The sequence below is a fragment of the Elephas maximus genome, chromosome 27, assembly GCF_024166365.1.
Source record: "Elephas maximus indicus isolate mEleMax1 chromosome 27, mEleMax1 primary haplotype, whole genome shotgun sequence".
NCBI lineage: Eukaryota > Metazoa > Chordata > Mammalia > Proboscidea > Elephantidae > Elephas > Elephas maximus.
In genome coordinates this window covers 15,752,424-15,774,596 of record NC_064845.1, presented here as the reverse complement: position 1 = coordinate 15,774,596, position 22,173 = coordinate 15,752,424, and the positions used below count along the sequence as shown (strand labels likewise).

Here is a 22,173-nt window from a genome sequence, read left to right as displayed (position 1 = left end):
GTAGATTTTGGAGTGTCTTAGAAAAGGTTATATAACCTAACCTATCATCTTTCCAAGATGAGCTCTACAGCAGCATCTTTGTAAAAGCATTTTCTAACGTGCAGACACTGTGGTGGCAAGTACATGGGGAGATGGATCTCTCCTACAGGTAGTGGACAGATCAGCTGGTACAGCCACATTAGAGGGTAATGGGGCAGCACCTAGGTGTACATACTCTATAACCCAGCAGTCCTACTTCTCTGTATCTCCCCACGGAAAAACTCGGCCAGGTGCACAGGATGAAAGCACACGTAAGTTTATTACAGCATTTAGAAAGAATGCAGTAACTCTGAGTATACTAACATAGATCTAAGTTGCATTCAGTAGAAAAACGCAAACTGCAGGTGATCTAGCATGTTATTTAATGTTAAGAATAATTATCCTTGAATGTACAAAGCACAGGAAGAAAGGTTAGAAGGATCAGTACTCAGTAACTGGGGGAGAAGGCAGAAGGTGATTTACATCCAAGTGATTTTTTTTTTTTTTTGACGAAAAATAAATTATACAGTAGCAGCGGTAGGTGATTTGTGACTGTCATGCCTTTTATACTTGCAGTAGTTCTTGGCTTGAATTCACTGAACTGAGCTGCCTGGGCATATTAAAAATATTCCATTTAAGAGATCACAGTTTACTAGATGTTTTAACATGTTCTTCGCTGAATAGCTTATTTCATATTTAAATCAAATAGTTAATTGTCTTCATAGTTGAAACCATAAATAGCTTGCTTCCTACATTTTAAATTAGTTATAATGCTGTCAGCTTTCTAAATACAGTCACCACATTGCTGAAATCCTAGATCTTCAGAAAACCATAGCGTAAACTCAGATATCTTTAACTTTAAGGCTACCTGTAGCCCAATGTTTTTATGATACATTTTATTCCAAATGGCTAGGTATCCAGAATACTATTGCAGAAGGTACAGTATTCCTCCTGGAAAGTGGAAGACTTTTATGGTCCTTAAGTTCTGAGCTGTTTTCAAAAGAACAAGTTTCACCCTCTTAACATTTGGTGTGTCAGTCAGGGTCTAGCCGAAGGGGAAAAAAACGGCTTTTGAAGGATGAATCTACTTCCCAGCTATCCCACATCCCGTTAAGCACACGGTCTGAGCTATGTTAAGTCATGGGTTTTGTCCTATTTGGCATAATCTCCACAGGAGAAAGTTCGGCGTACTTAGTACCCAGATTATTTACCGTTGATCCAGTAAACCAAAAACCAAACCCAGTGCCGTCGAGTCGATTGCAACTCACAGCGACCCTACAGGCCAGAGTAGAACTGCTCCATAGAGTTTCCAAGGAGCGCCTGGCGGATCTGAACTGCCGACCCTTTGGTTAGCAGCTATAGCACTTAACCACTACGCCACCAGGGTTTCCGTTGATCCAGTACAGACAGAAAAAAATGTTAAGTTTTAGAACCCTAGACGTTAGATGATTAGTGAACTCTTAAAAGTTTTATTCAAGCTGAGACAGAATTAGGATGACAACTTTTGAAACAAACTAAGGAAACAAACAAGAAAAAGTTACACATAGGTGCACTGCATACTACCCAAACTTTATTTTAGTGTTTTGACAACTGTAACAAACAGATAACAAAGGTGCCAATTTCAGGGACAGGTTTCAAAGGATGGGAATGCGAAAACATCTTTGAATCAGGCAATAATAAACATAAACCACATCTTTTAATTATAAGCTAAAGTGCTTTAAATTACTTCCTTAGGGGTTTTAAATATCACCTTACCCATGTCCACAGACACTTGAAGGCAACCACTATTTAACAAACAATTGTGGAATTAATGATTGTCAGTTCTCAGAGCTCGAGTTGCCTTTGTTTTTCCTGCCAGGCAAAGGAAAGCTGGATTTGCTCTGAGGTTGGGAAAGTTTACTGGCTAACAAAGTGAAGGGTTCAATCAGCGTTTTCCGGTCTGTAACAGTAACCTCCCACAGTCTCACTTTCTCACTTTTTGCCCACTGCTGTGCCACCTCAGCATCCACTTGTCTCTGCTCGGAAAGGTCGAGTTTGTTGCCTAGCACAACAATTGCTACCTGAAAGAAAATGGATTAAGATCATTCTCGTTGTTATGGATTGAATTACGTCCCCCCAAAATGTATGTTATAAATCCTAACCTCTATGCCTGTGACTGTAATCCCACTTGGGAATGGGTTGTCTTTGTTACTGAGGCAGGATCAGTGTGGGTATATCTTGAGTCAGTCTCTTTTGAGATATAAAAGAGATTAAAACAAGCGAGCAGAGCAGAGACGAGGAAGAGACATGCCAAGCCACGGGACGATCACCCAGGAGCAGAAGTTCAGAGACGAGGACCTTTCTCCAAGTCAACCGAGAAAGCCTTTCTCTAGAGCGGGCACCCTGAATTCAGACTTCCAACCTCCTAAACAGTAAGAAAACAAATTTGTTTCTTAAAGCTACCCACCTGTGGTATTTCTGTTATAGCAGCACTAGACAGCTAAGGGTCTGGTACCAAGAAGTAAGGGTGCTGCTCTAACAAATACCTAGTATGTGGAAGTTACGACATTGGGTAACAGGGAGAGGCTGGAAGAGTTAAGGTCCCTAATAGTAAAAGCCTAGATTGCCCAGAAGGGATTGTTGGTAGAATTATGGATGCCAAAGGTGATTCTGATGAGGGCTCCGAAGGAAGTGGGGAGAGCTATAGAGGAAGTCTCTATCATAGAGAATACATATGGCGCCAACAAAGAATGCTGCTAGAAATGTGGACATGAAATGTGCTTCTGGTGAGGCTTTAAAATGATGACCATGTGGCTGGACAATGGAGGAAGAGCAATACTTCTTATGCAGTGGCAAAGAACTTGTGTGAGTTTTGTTCAAATGTTTGGTGGAAGGTAGGATTCATAAGTGATGAATTCATCTGGCTGAGAAGATTTCTAAGCAAGATTTTAAAGAGGCTGCTTATAAGATGTGAGAGGAAAGAGATGGACTTCAAAATGAACTGTGCAAAATGAAAACAGAACTTAAAAGATTTGGAAAACTGTACAACCTAAGGACACATGTCCTAGAATGTTCACCATGGACGTGGCTACACAAACTTGTTAAAGAGAATAAACCTGTGACTGGTGGATCTAACCAACTACCACAGCAGAAAACTCATCAGCTTAGACTGAAAGGGACAGAGAAGGAATGGAAAGAGAATGCTGTCAGCCTCTTGGAATTCTACAGGCAGAAAACAAGCCAAAGGAGCTACATCTGTTGTCCTCCAAGAAAAAAACTATCCCTGGAGCAGCTCAGAGATCAGCAGAACTGTTGGAAGGAGCACAGGAAGCAGAGTTGCCTTGGTCTCAAAGGGTGGGGCCACAGCCTCCTGGGTTTCAAAGAGTTGGATCTTCTGGAGTATAGGGCTACTGTTAAGGTGTGCCAGAGGGATGGGGCTGCTGCCCAAAGCAGAGGGGTCAGGACTGCCATGCCCAAGGGGCAGAAGAATAGGGCCTGCTAGGAGCCGAGGAGGTGGTGTTGCCACTCAAATGGGCTAGGAGAAGGGGGCCACCCAAAGCTGAGGGAGTACAGTTGCTGTCCCAGTGGGCTGGAAGGCAGAGCTGAAGCCCAGGGCTGACCGGTCTCCACCCAGAATCCAGGAGGTGTGGCCAACACCTAGAGTCTGGAGGACAGGGCCAATGCCCACATGGTTTCAGAGAACTGGGGATTATTTTCAAACCTTGAGAGCCAATGTGATTTGTTCTGCTGGGTTTTAGACTTGCTTGGTGCCTGTTATCCCTTTCCCTCCAATTTCTCCCGTTTGTAATGGCAATGTCTACCTTGTGCCTGTTCCACCACTGTACTTTGGAAACATATAACTTGTATTCTAGATTTCACAGGTTCACAGATGAAGAATTTTGTCCCAGGATGGACTAAGCCTAAAGTCTCACTCATATTTGATTTAGGTGATTCAGAAGATGAGATTTTGGACTTGGAGTGGATTTAAAACTTTTGGGATGATGTGATGGGGTATGTTTTGCATGTGGCAAGGACATAAATTTTGGGGGGCCAAAGCGTAGAATGTTACGGATTGGATTATGTCCTCCCAAAATATGTGTTGTAAATCCTAACTTCTATGCCTGTGGTTATAATCTCATTTGGGAATGGATTTTGTCTTTGTTTTGTTAATGAGACAAGGTTAATGTAGGGTGTATCTTCAGCCAGTCTCTTTTGAGTTATAAAAGAGATTGAACAAGTGAGACGAGATGAGGGAAGAGAGATGCCAAGCCACATGAAGTCTGTCCAGACACAGAACCTCAAGGAGACAAGGACCTTTCTCCGAGCCAACAGAGAAAGCCCTCCCCTAGCACTGGCACTCTGAATTCAGACTTCTAGCCTCCTAAACTCTAAGAAAATAAAAACCTGTTTCTTCAGTCACCCACTTGTGGTATTTCTGTTAGAGCAGCACTCAGTAACTAAGACACTCATACTTTGCCAAAGGTAGCCCTATAAAAAATGGAGAAATAGGGACAGCTGCCCTTTAACAAACTGCTTCATTAATACTGATGGTCCATTGTAACCTGAATAAGACAGTAGGATAGCACCTCACTCCTAATTCCTGAAGCCATTTTTGTTAACAATGCTGATGCTTGAATTAACAGCTGATGAGGTTTTAACTTACGTATTAATAGAACTCATTTGGGAAATTAATATCTAGGATACAGATTAGACCCCCAGTACTCCATGTAAGGCCACACCTTCCTGCAGGATTGAAGAGTAGGCCCCAGACCTCCCATTCTCTTGGCAACTCTTGGACTCCTCCATCCCTCAGCAGGAGCTCTCCCTTCAAGCCCTCCTGTCATTCCTCATCACTCAGATTTTCATCTTCATGTACGTGCCCTGGTCTGACTCCCCTCTCCTGCTCCTCCCCAACTGCTGAAACTTACATTCTGCCCCCTCAAAAAATCTCCCTGTATCTCCCACCACCTCTGTTCTGAATGTTCGTTCACCTTCTTGCCTCACTGAAAGTTGGCTCAGCCCTGCAGCCCTCTCAACCTTGCTTTCCTTACCACTCCCCTCCTACAACGACCACTGGGGCTGGGAGACAGGAGGTGTTAAGGTGCCCCCTTTGTCCCTCAGTGCTGCCTCCAACAGTGTCCTTCCCTAAAAACGCCTGCTGAAGGCTCATGCCCTTAGTCTACTCCCTCCTATCCCTCCTCATTGCTGCTTATCACAGACCTGACTCATGCTTGCTCCCACACTACTGTCTTCATTCCTAGTGATTTCACTAACCATGTAGGTGACCCTTCCAAAAACCTGGTATCTCAGTTCCTTGACCTCTCCAATGATCTCATCATCCTCCTTACCTCAGCCAATGACTCCCATGATCACATCTGAGACCTTGTCATTACAATAACTACTCCCCTTCCTGATCTCGTTCCAAGCCTCCCATTCTGACCATCGTCTCCTACCTTCCTAGTTCACACCTAACACTCTGGCTCCAACGATTCTAAACACCACAATCGCACTATCTCTACCACGTTTATCACTGCCCCTCTACCCCCTTTAATTCCTCAGTTCTTCCTTATCCAGCTAAGATAGATCCTTTTTATTCACTCCCTTTACGATTTTATCCTATCAAATTCACCTAGCAAAACTCCTACCCCGTGCCTACACTACATACTTGATCATGGCTGGAGAAAAACACAGAACACTGCTGGCACGTCCCAATTCATAACCTCTGACCTCAAGTGGGCTGATGTTCTCCAGTAAATATATTACATTTCCTCCATTTACTCTACAGCTAGATAATATCTCATACCTTGGTCCTTTCTCCTCCAACTTCCAACATCTCTCCCTTTCTCCACTTTACTCTCACCTGATGACCATCTGTCTCGGTAAGAAAATGGAAGCAATTAGGAGAGAACGTCCACAACCTTCCACACATCCAACGACCTGCCATTTTCTAGGTCCATGGACACTCTGCAACCCATCCCTTTACCAGGACAAGGATGTCAGTCCAGCAAGTATGCCCTCGCCTACATCACCAGCGTTCTCCTCTCTGTGGAATTATCATCATTAGTACAAACAACGTTATTGCTCATCTTAAAAAAAACAAACCAATTTTTACACCACAACCTTCTCCAGCTCCTATGCCAGTCGTTCCCCTTTACAGCAAAATTCTTTCAAAGAACTGTGTTTGCTGTGTTCAATTCTCTTATATTCACTCCAATCAGGCTTCATCTCACTATTTTACTAAAGCTGTTCTTGTCGAGACCTCCACGTGGATTAAAGACAACGGCCAATTCTTAGTCCTTGGCATTTTCGACCTACCTGCAATATATGACTTAGTTTGATCACTCCCTCCTTTTTAACGTGTTGGCTTTACTTGCCTACTGGGACACCCCTATCTCTTGGTTTTCCTTCTACCTCAGTGGCCACTACTACTCAGACTTCTTTGCTGGTTTCTCCTCAACGCTCCAACTTGTAGATGTTAAGATGCCACAGGGTAATAGTGTTTCAGCTGAACTTTCTTTCACCTTGTCCTCCAACTGTCTATTGGCAACAAAGCAGTCAAAGTGATCATTTTAAAACAAGTCAAAAGGTACTCAACCTCCTTCATATGAAGAAAAATGAAACTAATATCATTCTCACCTAGCAGGCACTTGGTATATATGCAACAACTTGGATGAATCTCCAGGAAATTATGCAGAATGAAAAAAAAAAAAGTTGATCCCAAAAGATTACATACTGTATGATTCCATTTATATAATATTCTTGAAATGACAAAACTACAGGAATGGAGAACAGATTAGTTGTTGCCAGGGGCTAAGAAGGGGTGAGGTAGGAGGGAGGTAGGTGTGGCTATAAAAGGGTAACAAGAAGGATCCTTGTAGGGATGGAAATTTCAGCATCTTGTCTGTTTCAATGTCCATATCCTTGTGATATTACAGCTGTGCAAGATGTTACCAAAACTGGGTACAGGATCTCTCTATTATTACAACTGCATGTAAATCTACAATCATCTCAAAATAAAAAGTTTAATATTAAAATAAATAAAATATAAACATCTAGGTTAAGTGCATCCAGCCAGTGCTCTTATCCAGTACGTTATATGGTTCCCTAGATGATGAGTCGGCCATGTGAAGGTTGTCTGTTTAGCCAGTGAGACGTTTGAGACTATGTGGGCAACTCCTGTCTGGTGGCGAGATGAGAAGGAAGAAGGGGACAGGAGCTGGCTGGAATGGACACGGGGAATACAGGGAGGAGAAGAGGAGTGTGCTGTCTCATTAGGGGGAGAGCAGCTAGGAGTACATAGCAAGGTGTGTATAGCTTTTTGTATGAGAGACTGACTTGATTTGTAAACTTCACTTAAAGCACAATAAATAAATAAAAATAATAATAATTAAGAAGAAAAAAAACAACGACCCCAAACAACACAAAATTAAACTGCATAGTAGTCAAGATACGAAGTCATTAAAATTCGACATGGCAGTAAGCAAAAGGCAGAAAGTCAAATGCTGGTCCTGATCAATCGTAATCGGCCCCGTATTTACTGGACTAAGAAAAAAATTCTGAAGATTACACATACTGGGACTACAATTTAATCCTTTTAAATAATCAAAGTACCCAAAAGTCCATGCTACCGTTTAAAGAGGATTATAATTCACATCTGGCACTTTTAACATCTCCGTTTACCTCTTTTTTGTCTTTGAACTTATCGATTTCTTTCTTCAGAAGCTCCACTCTCTGAAAGGATTCAAGGTTATTCACACTGTACACAAGAACAAAGCCATCGGCCAATGAAAAATAATGCTTTGGCAGCTCCACGCCTTCCTGTAGGCCTCGGGTGTCATAAAGGTGTAACTGTTCCTTCACCCCCCGGTCTGTTTCCACTGAAGCCATGTACACATCTTCCATCGTTTCACAGTCTTCCATCCCTGCAATTACAAAGACATGGCTCTTTTGGGATAACTCAGTATCAACTCTTTACTCACTTTCTTGTCCTTTAGAAAACAGCTTTCTGGGTTCCCTATTTACCATATATAGTGACCACACTTCTATTTTACTATCTTTACTATGAAAGATGTTGCAACCTAAGTGCCCAACAACAGATGAATAGTAAACAAAACATGGTACATACATACAATGGATACTGAAACCCATTCCTGTTGAGTTGATTCCAATGCATAGCGACCCTTTAGGACAGAGCAGAACTGCCCCCATAGGGTTTCCATGGAGCATGTGGTGGATTCAAACCACCGACCTTTTGGTTAGCAGCCACAGCACTTAAGCACTATGCCACCAGGACAATGAATGCTACTCAGCCATAAACAAATCAGTTCCCAAATCGTCTTGTAACATGGATGAATCTGGAGGACTTACCATGAGTGAAATAAGTCAACTACAAAAGGAAAAACGCTGTATGACCTCACTTTTATTAAACGACAAGAATAGGTGAACATACAGAGACTAGTGTTCATTGGTGGTTATGGGGAGAGGAAAGAGGGGAGTCATTCTCTAGGTAGTAGTCATTTTTTATTTATGGTGATGGGAAAAGTGGCACCTAAGGTGGGTGAAGTTTGCACAGCTTGACTAGTTGATACCACTACATTGTACACAAGAAAAAGGATGAATTGGTAAACACTATGTTATACATAATTTTGCAACAACAACCACAACCAAAAGCATAGTAATAAAAAGGGACTACAGATGCTGATACTATTTAGATATAATCAATCACCTCACAGGATTAATTTTCTTGGTTTGAAGACTTTGGGTCACGGTCTTGTGGGACAATCCAGTCAACGGGCATTATATAGTTCTTAAAGTTTCTGTTCTACCTCCTAACTTGGTGAGTAGTGTCTGGGGTCTTAAAAGCTTATGAGCAGTCATCTAAGATACAACTATTGGTCTCTATTCATCTGGAGCAAAAGAGAAAGAAGAAAACCCAGGAACCTGAGAAGAAGCCTGACCACCAGACTAACTGTCTCCAGGAACCACTGACTCCTACCTTGAGACCAAAAGAACTAGACGGTGCTCAGCTACCACTACCAAATGTCCTGATCAGGGACACAATAGATGAGTCCTGATAGAAAGGGAAAAAAATGTGGACAAGCACTTCAAATTCTCAAAGAGTCCAAACTTACTGGACCCATGGAGGCTGGAGGAATCTCTAAGAGTACTGCCTTGAAGCAAAACTATTCCCTGAAGTCACCTTTAAACTAAAGAGCTCAAAAGGTAAAAAATGACACCCCCGAGTACTCTGCTCTTTTAAAAAATTATATGAGATCAAACAGACAACAGTTATTCTAAAGCACAGATGAGAGGCTTGGAGGGCAGTGAGACAAAATTAATGGAAGCAAAACAAGTAGAATGAAAATAATGAGAATGTTGGCACAAACTGAAGAATGTAAACAACGTCACTGAACATTATGTGTAGATATTGTTGAATGGGAACCTGTTTTGCTGTGTATACTTTCACCAAAAATACGATAAAATATTGAAAGAAAGAAAGGTAGTTGTTATAGTCAATGAACAAAGTGCTTTCTAAAAATATTTCTTCTGTATAGAAATAAAAGTAGTAATAACAATGAGGCAATGACATTTACTATTATATATTTTTAAAAAGTAACTGGTACAAGAGTCAAAGAACTTAATATATAAATCAGAAAATTAAAATTAGACTGATCTTTAAAGGAGCCTCAACAACCAAGTGGCCCCATTTTTTTCTCCATCAGTGAAAGACAAAGGCAGGGCTCATCAAATGGTAAATAAAATTAAGACAGAAATGTGCTCTGTGCTACTTGTCAGAGATGAACACTTTAAAGACCTATGACTCTTACTTCTCTAATATAAACCTCATTTTATTCTAAATTGTAATGTCTTGTCTTCCTTAGGAAGCATGACCTCCTTAAAGGCAGACATGTGATCTTCACTTCTGCATCCCCTCAAGGCCTAATCACAGCCTGTATCATACGGCAAGTATTCAATAAATATTTAATTCAATGTATGAGATAATGCAATTCACAAAATTTGGTCGCACTGCAGAAAGCAGCTTTTTAAACTCTACCCAGCAATATTGGAAAGTCATGTTTGAAATAAGAATATGAGATCATTTAGTATATTCCTAGGTCAGTGGCTTTATGACTCCTAGACCACTCTTCATTATATAAATGTACAGGAAACCACATATATGCAAAGATATATAAATACTTTTGGGATATAAATACTACATCTTTGGAAATATTTTTACATATATATGTGTACCTACATACACATATATATATATATACATACATACATATATACACACACATAGTAAGGACTGCTGAATTTCAATAATACCAATAACATCAAGATTTTTTTTTTTCCCACTACTTTTTCCTCCCCAATCTGTCCGCTTTTATGGCTCTTTTGGTCCCTCTAGATTACACCTTGCTTTTGTGTACCATCACCCATCTTTAGGTTTAGCATGACCAACGAAAGACCCCTAGCAGTTCCCAGAACCTAGAGGGGAACCAGGGAAAAATAATCTTACCAATAGTATGATTCCCATAAAGAAGCTGCTCCAAAATTGCCGTTTTCCCCACAGATAACAATCCACAAACTACAACCTTGCAGCCCTTGCCCATCTTCTCTCAGGATATCACTGTGAAGAGAACAGAAGGTCCTTCATGTTACATGCTGTTGAAACCAACCTTCTCTTTCTTTCTTCCAACAGTTGAATTTAATAATAGATACACGGGGGTAATCTAAATTTAAAAAAGGCTGTACTGTATAGAATAAGGTATTTCCTTCCAAATCCCACTCCCCAGTCTCCCATTTGCTACCTTGCAGCAATCGGCTTCCCAGTTTCTTATAAGTCCCTGACTTACAACACACCCGAGTTACAATGAACTGCACTTGTGACCGCCATTGATTTCACTTTTGTACATCTCATCGTTACTAATACGGTTTACATACAACGTTGCAGTGCCTAATTTGCTGATGTTATCATTCTCATGCCAACCCCCAAAGACAAATAAAGATCAGATTTATAAAGATACCGATAATAAATGGCAATAATAGTGAACTCTAAAAAACAAAAAAATGAGGTGTTTGACTTACATCCGTACCAACTTACAACAGAGTCATCAGAACAGAACCCCGTCATAAGTCAGTGACTACCTGTATGTTTTTGGAGATATTATGGATAAACATAACAATACAGGTATAGATATGAATACGTGTTTGCTTTCAAAAAGAATAAGCACATTTTATACAAAGAATATTTCAATACTGGTAAGTCAAAGTTGGAAACCCTGGTGGCATAAGTCAATAGGAATCCTAATTGAGTCCTAGATTAAACCAGTCCTTGAAAGACTGCCTACTTGTCAATGTTTACATGGAAAAAAAAATTTTTTTTTCAGTAAAACTTTAAAGAGGAATAAAGATAAAATTTGAATAGAGGCTGGATATAATTTTTTAAAGAAACATTCATGCTACTGCCAGCCTTTTTTCAGGAGTGAGAAATTGGATTTTGGTAGCCACATAGGCTCTCTTGGTCACAGTTATTCTGAGGAAGAATAGACTGAATGCTAGGAAAACTACTCAAGCACTCTAAAAGAAAAGGAAAAAAATTATCTCTCCTCGATCCCAGCTTATACCCAAGGAATTTTCTGGAAAGCTCTTGTTTTCTCACCCTAGGTACCAGAAGCCGAGACAGAAATGAATAACAAAGTACATTAGTAATTTACTGATTACAAGGACAATTCTTTAAATACAATAATTTGGTAAGAGAGTTCAAATTTCTACATTGCTTTTTGCCATCCCCCACCATCTCCTTCTTTCCCGAAATTCTCTCCTTATCTAGAGATGTAGAGCATGCTGTAGCCCAGGCTAAAAGAGATGTGAACCAAGCCTTGAAGTCAGAAAACAATTATAACAAGAAATTCAAAAAGCATTCTAATCAAAGGGATGCTGCTTATCTATTGGGGCTTATCTGTTTACTGGACTGTGGCAATGAAAAACCCAAGGCACACCTTAGTGGTGGCAGAATAATAGTTACAGATGTAGGCATGAGGGGTCCACGTCGCTTTCCATTTTGTTTTTGCCTTTCATCAATGCTGAAGACATTGAGCGACAAATGAGCTTCTCACAAGTCTTCTCTGTTTTCTCATAGTCTGTCATTTTTATGACTCAAAATCAGTCACAACAATAACCTGATGACAGGAAAAATTGTAATGCTACCACTGTAACCCAGTAATAACACAGCACTCATTTCCAGGGCAGTACACTACACGCCAGGAGAGAAATAACTCTCACTTACGTGACAGAACCATTATTTCCCAGGTGGCAGGCTGAGGATCCTTCTAAATTTTCCACGAATACTCATCACTTGCTTCCCAAAGAACCCCTTCTCTTAGGGGACTCTCTTTGCTTTACATTTCTAACATAACCTCGTTAGGAAAATTCTCAGCTTTTATTTATAAAGGCAGAGCTTTCTGTAACGTCGATCACTTACGGTACACTATTGCCCATGTCTGCAACCATGCCCTATTTTAAAAGGTTTTTTACACATACCTCTGAATTTCTGATTAATTGAATGTCATCTAATTTATCATAGGAGTCTACTCTCGCTCCATATTGTGGTTTCTCTGTAACTTATGATATCACTGGATCTTTCTTTCAAAAGGATTTTGACAGTAGTACTTAAATGTAAAGGAAGTTGCTACCTGGGCACACGGGAAGAGGATGAAAAGGAAATAAATCTGCCAGAGAACAGAAAAATGGTGACAGCACAGCACAACTCTGCTCTCAGAAAAGGTGGCTGTTGGACCCTGCATTCTCATTTTTCTATTATCTCAGTTATTTCCCTTCCTCGGAAAATGTCTTAAGCCTCAGTAGCATTTCTAAATACCAATCCCTACCTCCTCCCCACTTCTTGTTCAATCAAATAAAAAGACCCCTTACCACAGACAATACCAAAGATCAAAAAACCACATGCCTTCAAAGAACAGGTGCGTCCTGTTGCTGAGTGAAGCGGACAGACTGGGTATAAGAAAAAAAAATGCCCCGTGATACAGCAACAGGCCTTCTGTAAAAGACAGGTAAATGCAAGTACTGGAGGCCGCAGTAAACTGGAAAGGAACTCAGAAATCAAATATTCCAAAGAGGATTCTGAATTGTCTTAATACAAGCTCACTGCTGTCAGGTCGATGCCAACACAGCGACCCTACGGTACAGAGTAGAACTGCTCCACTGGGGCTCCTTGGTCTTAATACAGTCACTTAAAAGTGGTATACTACAATTGTACCTTGATTGCTCACAGATATTAGGATTTAATAGAAAAAGTTTGTTTTAAAAATATATTATTATGTATTTTTGTGTGTGTATATAAACTTTAACAGGAAAGATCCAATGCAGTCTTAAATACACACTGCATTGCTTTGCAGGCTAATCAATAGTTGCTGGAGAATAAACACATGACCTCGTTCATTCCTGTGCAAAACACAGCTGGTAAAATTTCTCTTTGAAGAACCATCAGAAACAGCTCCCCCAAATTGTTAGTGCTTCTGCTCTTCTATTACAAGGGGATCATTTTGAGGACTAAGATCCGCCTGACCCAAGCCATGGTATTTTCAATCCCTCATATGCAAGCGAAAGCTGGACAATGAATAAGGAAGACCCAAGAAGAACTCATGCCTTTGGTGTTGGCGAAGAATATTGAATACACCATCGACTGCCAAAAGAATGAACAAATCTGTCTTGGAAGAAGTACACCCAGGATACTCCTTAGAAGCAAGGATGGAGAGACTTTATCTCACTTGCTTTGGACATGTTATCTATCAGGAGGGGCCAGTCCCTGGAGAAGGACATCACACTTGGTAAAGTAGAGGGTGAATGAAAAAGAGGAAGACCCTCAACGAAATGGACTGACACAGTGGCTGCAACAATGGGCTCAAGCATAACAACAACTGCGAGGATAGCGCAGGACTAGGCAGCGTTTCATTCTGTTCTACAAAGGGTCACTATGAGTAGGAACCGACTCGATGACACCTACCACCAACAGCAACATTCTACTTTTACAAGTAAAACTTTTTTTATGCAACCAGAAAAATTTATTACTGACACACTGTTAACATCATAGAAGTGATGCTGTGAATCTAATCTCAAAATTGCCATCACGTGGGGAAAAATTTCTTTACTGTGTATTTATGTGAAAATTTAGAATATGTAAGGTGTGCAATACTTTTACTTATCCACATACGAATAAAATTTACATATAAAAGCATTAAAAGGGTCTTTGCAAACAATATTGTACACAGTAAAATGTAATAAGCAGAGTCCAATTTAGCATCCTTTCATTTATTCAGTAAGTATTTATGGAGGCTTGGGGGTGTGGTGGAAACCCTGGTGGCGTAGTGGTTAAGAGCTATGGCTGCTAACCAAAATGTTGGCAGTTTGAACACACCAGGTGCTCCTTGGAAACTCTATGGGGCAGTTCTACTCTGTCCTGTGGTGTCGCTGTAAGTCGGAAACGACTCGATAGCAATGGGGTGATGTTTGGGCAGTGCAGTGGTTAAAAGCTCAGCTGCAAACCAAAAGATCAGCAGTTCAAATCCACCAGTCGCTCCCTGGAAACCCTACAGGACAGTTCTACCTTGTCCTGTAGGGTCACTATGAGTCAGAATTGATTCGACCGCAACGGGTTTTACCGTAACAGTGCAGGACCAGAGAGTGTTTTGTTCTGTTGTACACAGGGTCGCAATGAGTCAGAAGCAGCTCAATGGCACCAAACAATATCCATTATATCAGGCATTAGGAACTAACTAGGGGGCAAAAACAGACATGACTCCTCAAGAGAATGGCCACTGGACACCCTTTTAACTCAGTACTGAAGTCACTCCTGAGGTTAGCCCTTCAGCCAAAGATTAGACAGGCCCACAAAACAAAATGAGACTAAATGGGCACACCAGCCCAACGGCAAGGACAGGAAGGCAGGAGGGGACAGGAAAGCTGGTAATGGGGAACCCAAGGTCCAGGGGGTAGAGTGTTGACACATCATGGGGTTGGCACAACAGTATGTGTATTATTGTTTAATGAGAAACTAATTTGCTCTGTAAACCTTCATCTAAAGCACAATTTAGAAAACAAAACACATGATTCCTGCCCTCAGGAATCTCAAAATCAATTGAAAATACAAATTCAAATTTTGCAAAACAGAAATTAGCACTGATTATTCATATTACCAGAATCTTCTTTCTAAATGATTCCTCCAACTTTGCAGTCAGTCATGGTTGATTCATTTCTTTACATCCCACATTTGATCCATCAGTAAATCCTGTTAGCTCTACCTTCAAAACACATCCAGGGCTACACCACTTACCACCTCCATCCCTATGGCCATAGTCTGAGCCACTGTCTCCTCTCACCTGGACTACCGCATACTTCTGCGGTACACACAACAATGGTTCTCCAACGACATCCACATCCTAACTCCTGAAACGTGTAAATATGTCACCTTACATGGTAAAAGGGACTTTGCAGGTATGATTAAGTTAAGGATCTTGTGATGGGAAGATGATCTGGGATTATTCAGGTAAGCACAATGTAATCACATGGGTCAGAGAGAGAAACGTCAAGATCCTATGCTGCTGACTTTGAAGATGAAGGAAGGGATCTCGGCCAAGGAATGTAGGTGGCTTTCCAGAAGCTGGAAAAAACATGAAAACTGATTCTCCCCTAAAGGCTCCAGAAGGAAAGTACCCCTACTGGACACCTTGAATTCAACCTAATGACACTTCTGATCTATAGGACTTTAGAATAATAAATTGGCGATGGTTTAAGCCCGTAAATGGGTGGAAATTTGTTACAACAGCAATAGGTAAGTAGTATAACCTCCTAACTGGTCTCCCTGCTTCCACCACCCGCCCCCGCCCCCTTCGTTTTAGCCTCAAAGCAGCAGAGATCCTCTTAAAATGTAAATCACACCAAGTCACTCTTCTGCTCAAAACCTTCCAATGTCTGCCAGTCTTACAAAAAGTAAAACCCCAAAGTCCTTATAAGAATCTTCACCTCTCTAACAAAAACAAACAAACCCAAACCCGTTGACTTCAAGTTGATTCCGACTCACGACCACCCTAAGTGTATCAGGATGGAACTGCACTCCACAGGGTTTTCTTCCAATGGCTGTAATTTTACAAAAGTGGTGCCACTGGTTGGATTCAAACTGTGACCTTTTGATTAGAGGCTGAGCACAAACCATCTGTCCACTCAGGGACCTCTCTTCTCTGACCCAACCCGTTCCCATCGAGTCAATTCCAACTTATAGCGACCCTACAGGACAGAGTAGAATTATTCCATAGGGTTTCCAAGGCTATAATCTTTCAGGAAACGACTGCCACATCTTTCTCCCACAGAGAGGGTAGTGGGTTTGAACTGCCAACCTTTTGGTTAGCAGCTGAGTGCTTTAACCACTGTGCCACCAGGGCTCCTTCTCCTCTGACAGCATTTCCTGATTTTATGGTTGATTACAGCCAAATTGGCCTTGTTGCTTTTCCTCTATGAATCTTAGTATGCTCCAGCCCTGGCACTTTTCCCTCTGTCTGAACAGGGCACTTCCCCCTTCCCCTGAGGCTCACATCCTAGAAGTCTTTCCTCAAATCTTCTTAAGGAGACCTTCCCTGAACAGTCCCTCTAAAATTGCTACCTCCACCCAACAGGCCCTCTACCCCTGTCCCTCCTTATTTTTTTTTCTTAACACTTACCATCTAACACAACCCATATCTTATGATGCTTACTGCCCGTTCTGAAGGAGGCTAGAATGTCTGCTTTGTTCACTGCTGCATCCTTCCCAGTTAGGACGCTGCCTGGCAAATGTTGTTGTGTTAGGTGCCGATGACTCTGTTCTGACTCACAGTGACCCCTCCACACAACAGAACCTAAATGTTGCCCAAACCTGCACCATCTTCACAATCGTTGCTATGTTTGAGCTCCCTGTTGCCACCACTGAGTCAATCCATCTCATCAAGGGTCTTGCTTTTTGTTGCTGACCCTCTACTTTACCAGCATGATGTCCTTCCCTGGGGACTGGGCCCTCCGGATAACATGTCCAAAGTAAGTGAGACAAAGTCTCGCCATCCTCGCTTCTAAGGAGCATTCTGGCTGTACTTCCTCCAAGAGAGATTTGTTCGTTCTTCTGGCAGTCCACGGTATATTCAATATTCTTTGCCAACACCACAATTCAAAGGCGTCAGTTCTTGTTCAGTCTTCCTCATTCACTGTCCAGCTTTGGCATGCATCCGAGACGACTGAAAATACCATGGTTGAGTCAGGCACACCTTAGGCACATGTTAAACATTTCACTTTGTTGAATGAGTCAATGAACCATGTGATGACTCTTACAATGGCAAAGCTGTGATTTAAATAATAAAAAAGGATAGAAAAATACTGCTGTTTGCCCTGGAGTGGATTCCGACTCATAGTTACCCCTTGTGACAGAATACAACTTCCCCACAGGGTTTCCTGAGCTGTAATCTTTAGGAAGCAGATTGCCAGGTCTTTTCTACCCTGGAGCGGCTGGCGAGTGCAAACTGCCAATCTTTTGGTTAGAAGCCAAGTGCTTAACCATTACACCTCCATGGCTCCTTAAAAATTAAGTAGTTACCCCCCCCCCAAAAAAGTTAATAATTTAGAACGTAAATACAATTCTTTCTTGAATCTTGGCCGCACTTAAAAACTAGAATTTGGAAGGGAATTAAAACCACAGGACCGCATCAAAATTGAAATACTCTAGAAACGCAATAAAAGCTAGTAAACTATTTTTCAGTAAAGAACGGCTTTTGCAAGCATTTTCTAGGCATTTCTTCCCAACACCCTGACACCTGCCAAACGGGTCTTGGCAAACAATCATTTTGCTTTTCTAAAACACCGTGGTTCTGACGTAGCAACCTGGGATCAGATCTGCACTCTGGAAAAGCACTGCAACGGAAAGGCGCCGAGCCGTCCTCCCCCGACCCTAGGACCCTTTTGGGGGGCGACACCCCTCGAAGCTGAGGGCTGCGGGGGGCTTCAGCTAGAACTGGCCGGAGGAGACGCAATGCGCGGCCCCCCACCCGCGAGGCCCGATCCACGAAGGCCTTACTGCGGGGCAAGGGGAACGTGGGTGCGGGGGTCTCTCAGCCTCCTCGGGGCCCAGATTTCGGCCCCGGTCCGGAGCGGGGAGCCAGCGCTGCACTGGGAACCCTCAGCCACTCGTCCGGGGAGCAGCTGGGGGTGCGCGCAGCAAACCCCCGCACACATCCGCGGACCCCGAGGTCATCCACGCACTCGCTGCACGGCCCCCAGGCGGTCCGCGGCCTTTAGATCCCCGCCCCCAACTTGCCTCCTTCCGGCGGAGGGAACGTCCGAGAGCCCCGTCTGCCAAGGCCTCGCCACCGACCCGCACGCTGTGGGACGCCGGCTGGCTCTCAGGTTCGAATCCTGCGGAGCAGGGGGCGGGACCATCGGGGAGGCTGCGCCCAATCCCGACAGAGCTCCGCCCACCAGGCTCGAGGCTCGAACTACAAGTCCCATGAAGCTCTGGGCGGCCGCAGCTTTCCACCGGAAAAAGAGCCCCCGGGTTGGGGGAGGAGCCCAAAAGGGATTGTGGGAGAAAGCCTTGTTCTTTTCCGTCTGGCGGCAGCCATCAGGTAGGCTGTGTTGGGAATTTGCGCTTCTCTATCCGCCGCTGATCACCTTTTGCTTCAGCCATCCGGGTTCCAGGACCGTGTGTCCTCGGAGGTCTCCCTTTCTTCTGTGCGGCGCGAGTTCGCTCAGGATGCGGGACAGCGCGGGAGTGAAAGGGCGGGCTGGGGGAAGATGTGATGGCGGCGCGAATTCGAGCTGGGCCCGGAGGAAAGGGAGGCCGGGCCTGGAGCGCCTGGAAGCGAGGCCGGCGGGTGGGGGGCGGGGGTAAGGTAAGTCCTTTTTCCTGGAGAGCGGATCTTCGGCGGCGTAGCGTTTTTTGCCGTGATAGTGCCGGCGAGGTCTCCTTACGGGCAGGGCCCTGGGGACGCCGCCCGCCGTAGTCACCCGCCCTTCGTGGCCCAGGCTCCATTCATTAGTCCAACAGGAATCGTAGCGCCTCCGTGCGCCCTGTCGCTGCTCAGCGCTGGCTGCAGAGGGGGCCGAGCGGACGTGGGGGCTGGGCCGGCTGCCGCCTGCCTTTCGCGCAGAGCCATTTTCATCGCCCGGGGTTTCCTCGTTGGTGGAGACCTAAGATGGACGGACGGGGTCCTGCCTTTCTACCGTAAACCCGTGGTTTTTAATACCCAGTTGTATCTCAAAGGTAAGCCGAGATGGGTGCCTACAAGTACATCCAGGAGCTGTGGAGGAAGAAGCAGTCGGATGTGATGCGCTTTCTCCTGCGAGTCCGCTGCTGGCAGTACCGCCAGCTCTCTGCGCTGCACAGGGCCCCCCGCCCCACCCGGCCCGATAAGGCGCGCAGGCTGGGGTACAAGGCCAAGCAAGGTGCGTGGTCCCTTTGCCTGGACGCTTGGTTAAAATTATACTCCCTGGGAAAAGCGAGAAATGGGGGATTGAGGACGAGGTTCTGGCTTCCTTCACAGAAGGGCTTTGACAGATTTTCTTTTTTAGTAGAAATGCAGACGATTTGTTTACTAGCAAATTACTGCACGTGGTTGTCTAGTGTAGCAAGTGTCAGTCTGTATGAGCTTGGATTAAAAGCAGAAGAGCAGTGCGTTGGGAATGAGAAGTTAGTTTACCCTTCTGTGTGATGGTTGATATCCAAATCAGTAATATAAAGCACTTCAGAAAAAACACTGGCATGTGTTCTTATTAAAGTGAGTTCACCCAGCCTAGCATTGTATCGTTTTATTTCCATCAGATAAAAAAACCAAACCCATTGCCATCAAGTCGGTTCTGACTCCTAGCGACCCTAAATGACAGAGTAGAACTGCCCCGTAGGGTTTCCAAAGAGTGCCTGGTGGATTTGAACTGTTGACCTTTTGGGTAGCAGCTGTATCTCTTAACCACTATGCCACCAGGGTTTCCTTCCATCAGATAACCAAAACCCACTGCCGTCGAGTCGATTCCAACTCATAGCATTTAAAAAAAAAAATTTTTTTTTTAACATGGTATTAATTTATGACCTGAGATCTTATTTAACGTTGGAGCAATAAGGCATTGAGCCGTCCACCCTCTGGCTCTCCATAAAACCATTGTACCCTCATTGTACAGGTTATGTCATCTATCGGATTCGTGTGCGCCGGGGTGGCCGCAAACGCCCGGTGCCTAAGGGTGCAACCTATGGCAAGCCTGTCAATCACGGTGTCAACCAGCTGAAGTTTGCCAGAAGCCTTCAGTCTGTTGCTGAGGTAAGTGGCTTTAATTTTGTGTACCAGTTACATTGGTCACCTCCTGGAGGTGGTGGGGGAGGAGGCCAGCACCTTTTGTCGTCGTTCCCTTGTGCCTCAGTGAGTCCTGTGGTGTATAAAATGGGGTTTGTGCAGCTTCACTAACGTAGGTGAAGAGCGTTTGCCACCAGTGCATGGAAACTGTCCGTCTTCATCGCTGATGTATCTGCGCCTGTTGTGTGTATATGGGAGTGTGTGTTTTGATTGATGGGTACCCGTGGAACGTTAGCTCCCCCGCCCCACCCCCCATGTACAAAAGCCAAGTTTTATGATTAGTAACATTTCACCTGACCTGTGAAGTGAAAATTCTACCTCTAGAGTTAATAGTGTATGCTTTTTTTGTTGTTTTGAACTATGTGGGTTTTATATATGTATGAAAATCAGTAAATTGGTGAGATGAAGCAAAGCAGCCCATCTACAAAGGGCCAAAAGACACTTGGAACCTCAGCTTTCGAAGGGCAAGAAACATCGCTTCGAGGAGCATATCTCCTGAAGTGTACTGAAGCTGCGCGTTCGTGTTCCTGATCTTCCAGTACGAGTTGTTGGTGTTTTCTTCTGGGTTGGTAAATTATGCTGTTGTAAGAGTTGGCAAACGGGGGCTTGTGGGCTCCCACTACCCAAGGACGGTCTTGACCTTTTTAATGCATTACTTTTATAAAATAGCAAATAAAATGTCTAGATGAGATTTCATGTACCCTGCAAAGCCTAAGAAGTTTGTTGGCCTCCTTAACAAAAAAGAGGGTCCCAGAATCCTAAATTTTCTTCTCCTGTTACTCATTACATATTCATGCTTTACTTGAGGAGGTAGTAATCAAAAGGAACAGTGTGTTTCAAACCAAGCTAAGCATGTCTGTGTAGCCAGTCTGCCTTACGCCACTTATACTCCCTGTCACTAGGCTGAATAGCCAAGCCTGTCTCTTGTCTCGTGGTGAACTACAGTTAAGAGTTAGACTCTTGTCTTCCTCATTTGCTATTATGGAAAATAGTGGAAGACTGACTTGGACCTTTTTTTCTATTCTAGGAGCGAGCTGGACGCCACTGTGGAGCCCTGAGGGTCCTGAATTCTTACTGGGTTGGTGAAGATTCCACATACAAATTCTTCGAAGTTATCCTCATTGATCCATTCCATAAAGCTATCCGAAGAAACCCTGACACCCAGTGGATCACTAAGCCAGTCCACAAGCACAGGGAGATGCGCGGGCTGACGTCTGCAGGCCGCAAGAGCCGTGGCCTTGGGAAGGGCCACAAGTTCCACCACACTATTGGTGGCTCTCGCCGTGCCGCTTGGAGACGGCGCAATACTCTCCAGCTCCACCGTTACCGCTAACACAAGTAATGTTTGTAAAATTCATACCTAATAAACAATTTAGGACAGTTATGTGTACTTAAAAGTGTTCTTTGTCTGTTAAAACAGTAGTTGTCTGCAGATTGTTCCATGAATGCATTGTCAAATTTTGAAAGTGAAAGTGCAATAACGCTTGACGACAATAAGTGATAGTGTATCTTGTTTCTAATACGGTAAACATTTGTCTTTGCTTTATCTTGTTAGGCAGTTATATGTCAGTGTTTAAGATGACGTGTGTGGTATAATAGGTGTAAAATAAATTCTGTAAAAGAGGAGCGCTGAGATGAGCTCTTTCTGTAGACGGGTGCATGTGTTGAAAACCTACAGCTTCATTGGGGTGATGCGATGCTCTGCTGTTTGAACCTCCCGTGGCTGGATTTTTTTTTTTTTTTTTAGTTTGACAAGGGTAAGTTAGGACCGACTTTGTAAGTGGGATTTTGCTTGGAGATT

At 43.4% G+C, this 22,173-nt stretch overlaps 2 protein-coding genes across 3 annotated transcripts; one reads left to right on the top strand and one right to left on the bottom strand.

The window, feature by feature from the left end:
* Nucleotides 1–1,572: 1,572 nt before the first annotated feature.
* NKIRAS1 (NFKB inhibitor interacting Ras like 1) lies at nucleotides 1,573–18,468 on the bottom strand. 2 transcript variants are annotated; one of them, XM_049871042.1, is made up of 4 exons: nucleotides 18,347–18,468; nucleotides 10,520–10,630; nucleotides 7,678–7,919; nucleotides 1,573–2,078 (listed from the first exon to the last, which is right to left on the bottom strand). In XM_049871042.1, exons 2-4 carry the CDS (start codon nucleotides 10,611–10,613, stop codon nucleotides 1,836–1,838), a joined length of 579 nt encoding a protein of 192 aa, XP_049726999.1. In that variant the 5' UTR covers nucleotides 10,614–10,630; nucleotides 18,347–18,468; the 3' UTR covers nucleotides 1,573–1,835. The 2 variants fall into 2 exon arrangements, with proteins under 2 accessions (XP_049726999.1, XP_049727000.1); XM_049871043.1 differs by lacking the exon at nucleotides 18,347–18,468 and adding an exon at nucleotides 18,107–18,282.
* Nucleotides 18,469–18,573: 105 nt separating this feature from the next.
* RPL15 (ribosomal protein L15) lies at nucleotides 18,574–21,752 on the top strand. Its single transcript, XM_049871038.1, has 4 exons — nucleotides 18,574–18,653; nucleotides 19,292–19,473; nucleotides 20,203–20,339; nucleotides 21,400–21,752. Exons 2-4 carry the CDS (start codon nucleotides 19,302–19,304, stop codon nucleotides 21,703–21,705), a joined length of 615 nt encoding a protein of 204 aa, XP_049726995.1. The 5' UTR covers nucleotides 18,574–18,653; nucleotides 19,292–19,301; the 3' UTR covers nucleotides 21,706–21,752.
* Nucleotides 21,753–22,173: the final 421 nt, after the last annotated feature.

Coding starts and splice junctions, on each gene's coding strand:
- NKIRAS1 (XM_049871042.1), bottom strand. CDS start 10,613: ATGGGCAAGGGCTGCAAGGTTGTAGTTTGTGGATTGTTATCTGTGGGG. Junction 7,920..10,519: donor TTATGGGAATCATACTATTG/GTAAGATTATTT, acceptor TTGTAATTGCAG/GGATGGAAGACTGTGAAACG. Junction 2,079..7,677: donor AGTTCAAAGACAAAAAAGAG/GTAAACGGAGAT, acceptor ATTTTCTTTCAG/GTAGCAATTGTTGTGCTAGG.
- RPL15 (XM_049871038.1), top strand. CDS start 19,302: ATGGGTGCCTACAAGTACATCCAGGAGCTGTGGAGGAAGAAGCAGTCG. Junction 19,474..20,202: donor GGGGTACAAGGCCAAGCAAG/GTGCGTGGTCCC, acceptor CTCATTGTACAG/GTTATGTCATCTATCGGATT. Junction 20,340..21,399: donor GCCTTCAGTCTGTTGCTGAG/GTAAGTGGCTTT, acceptor TTTCTATTCTAG/GAGCGAGCTGGACGCCACTG.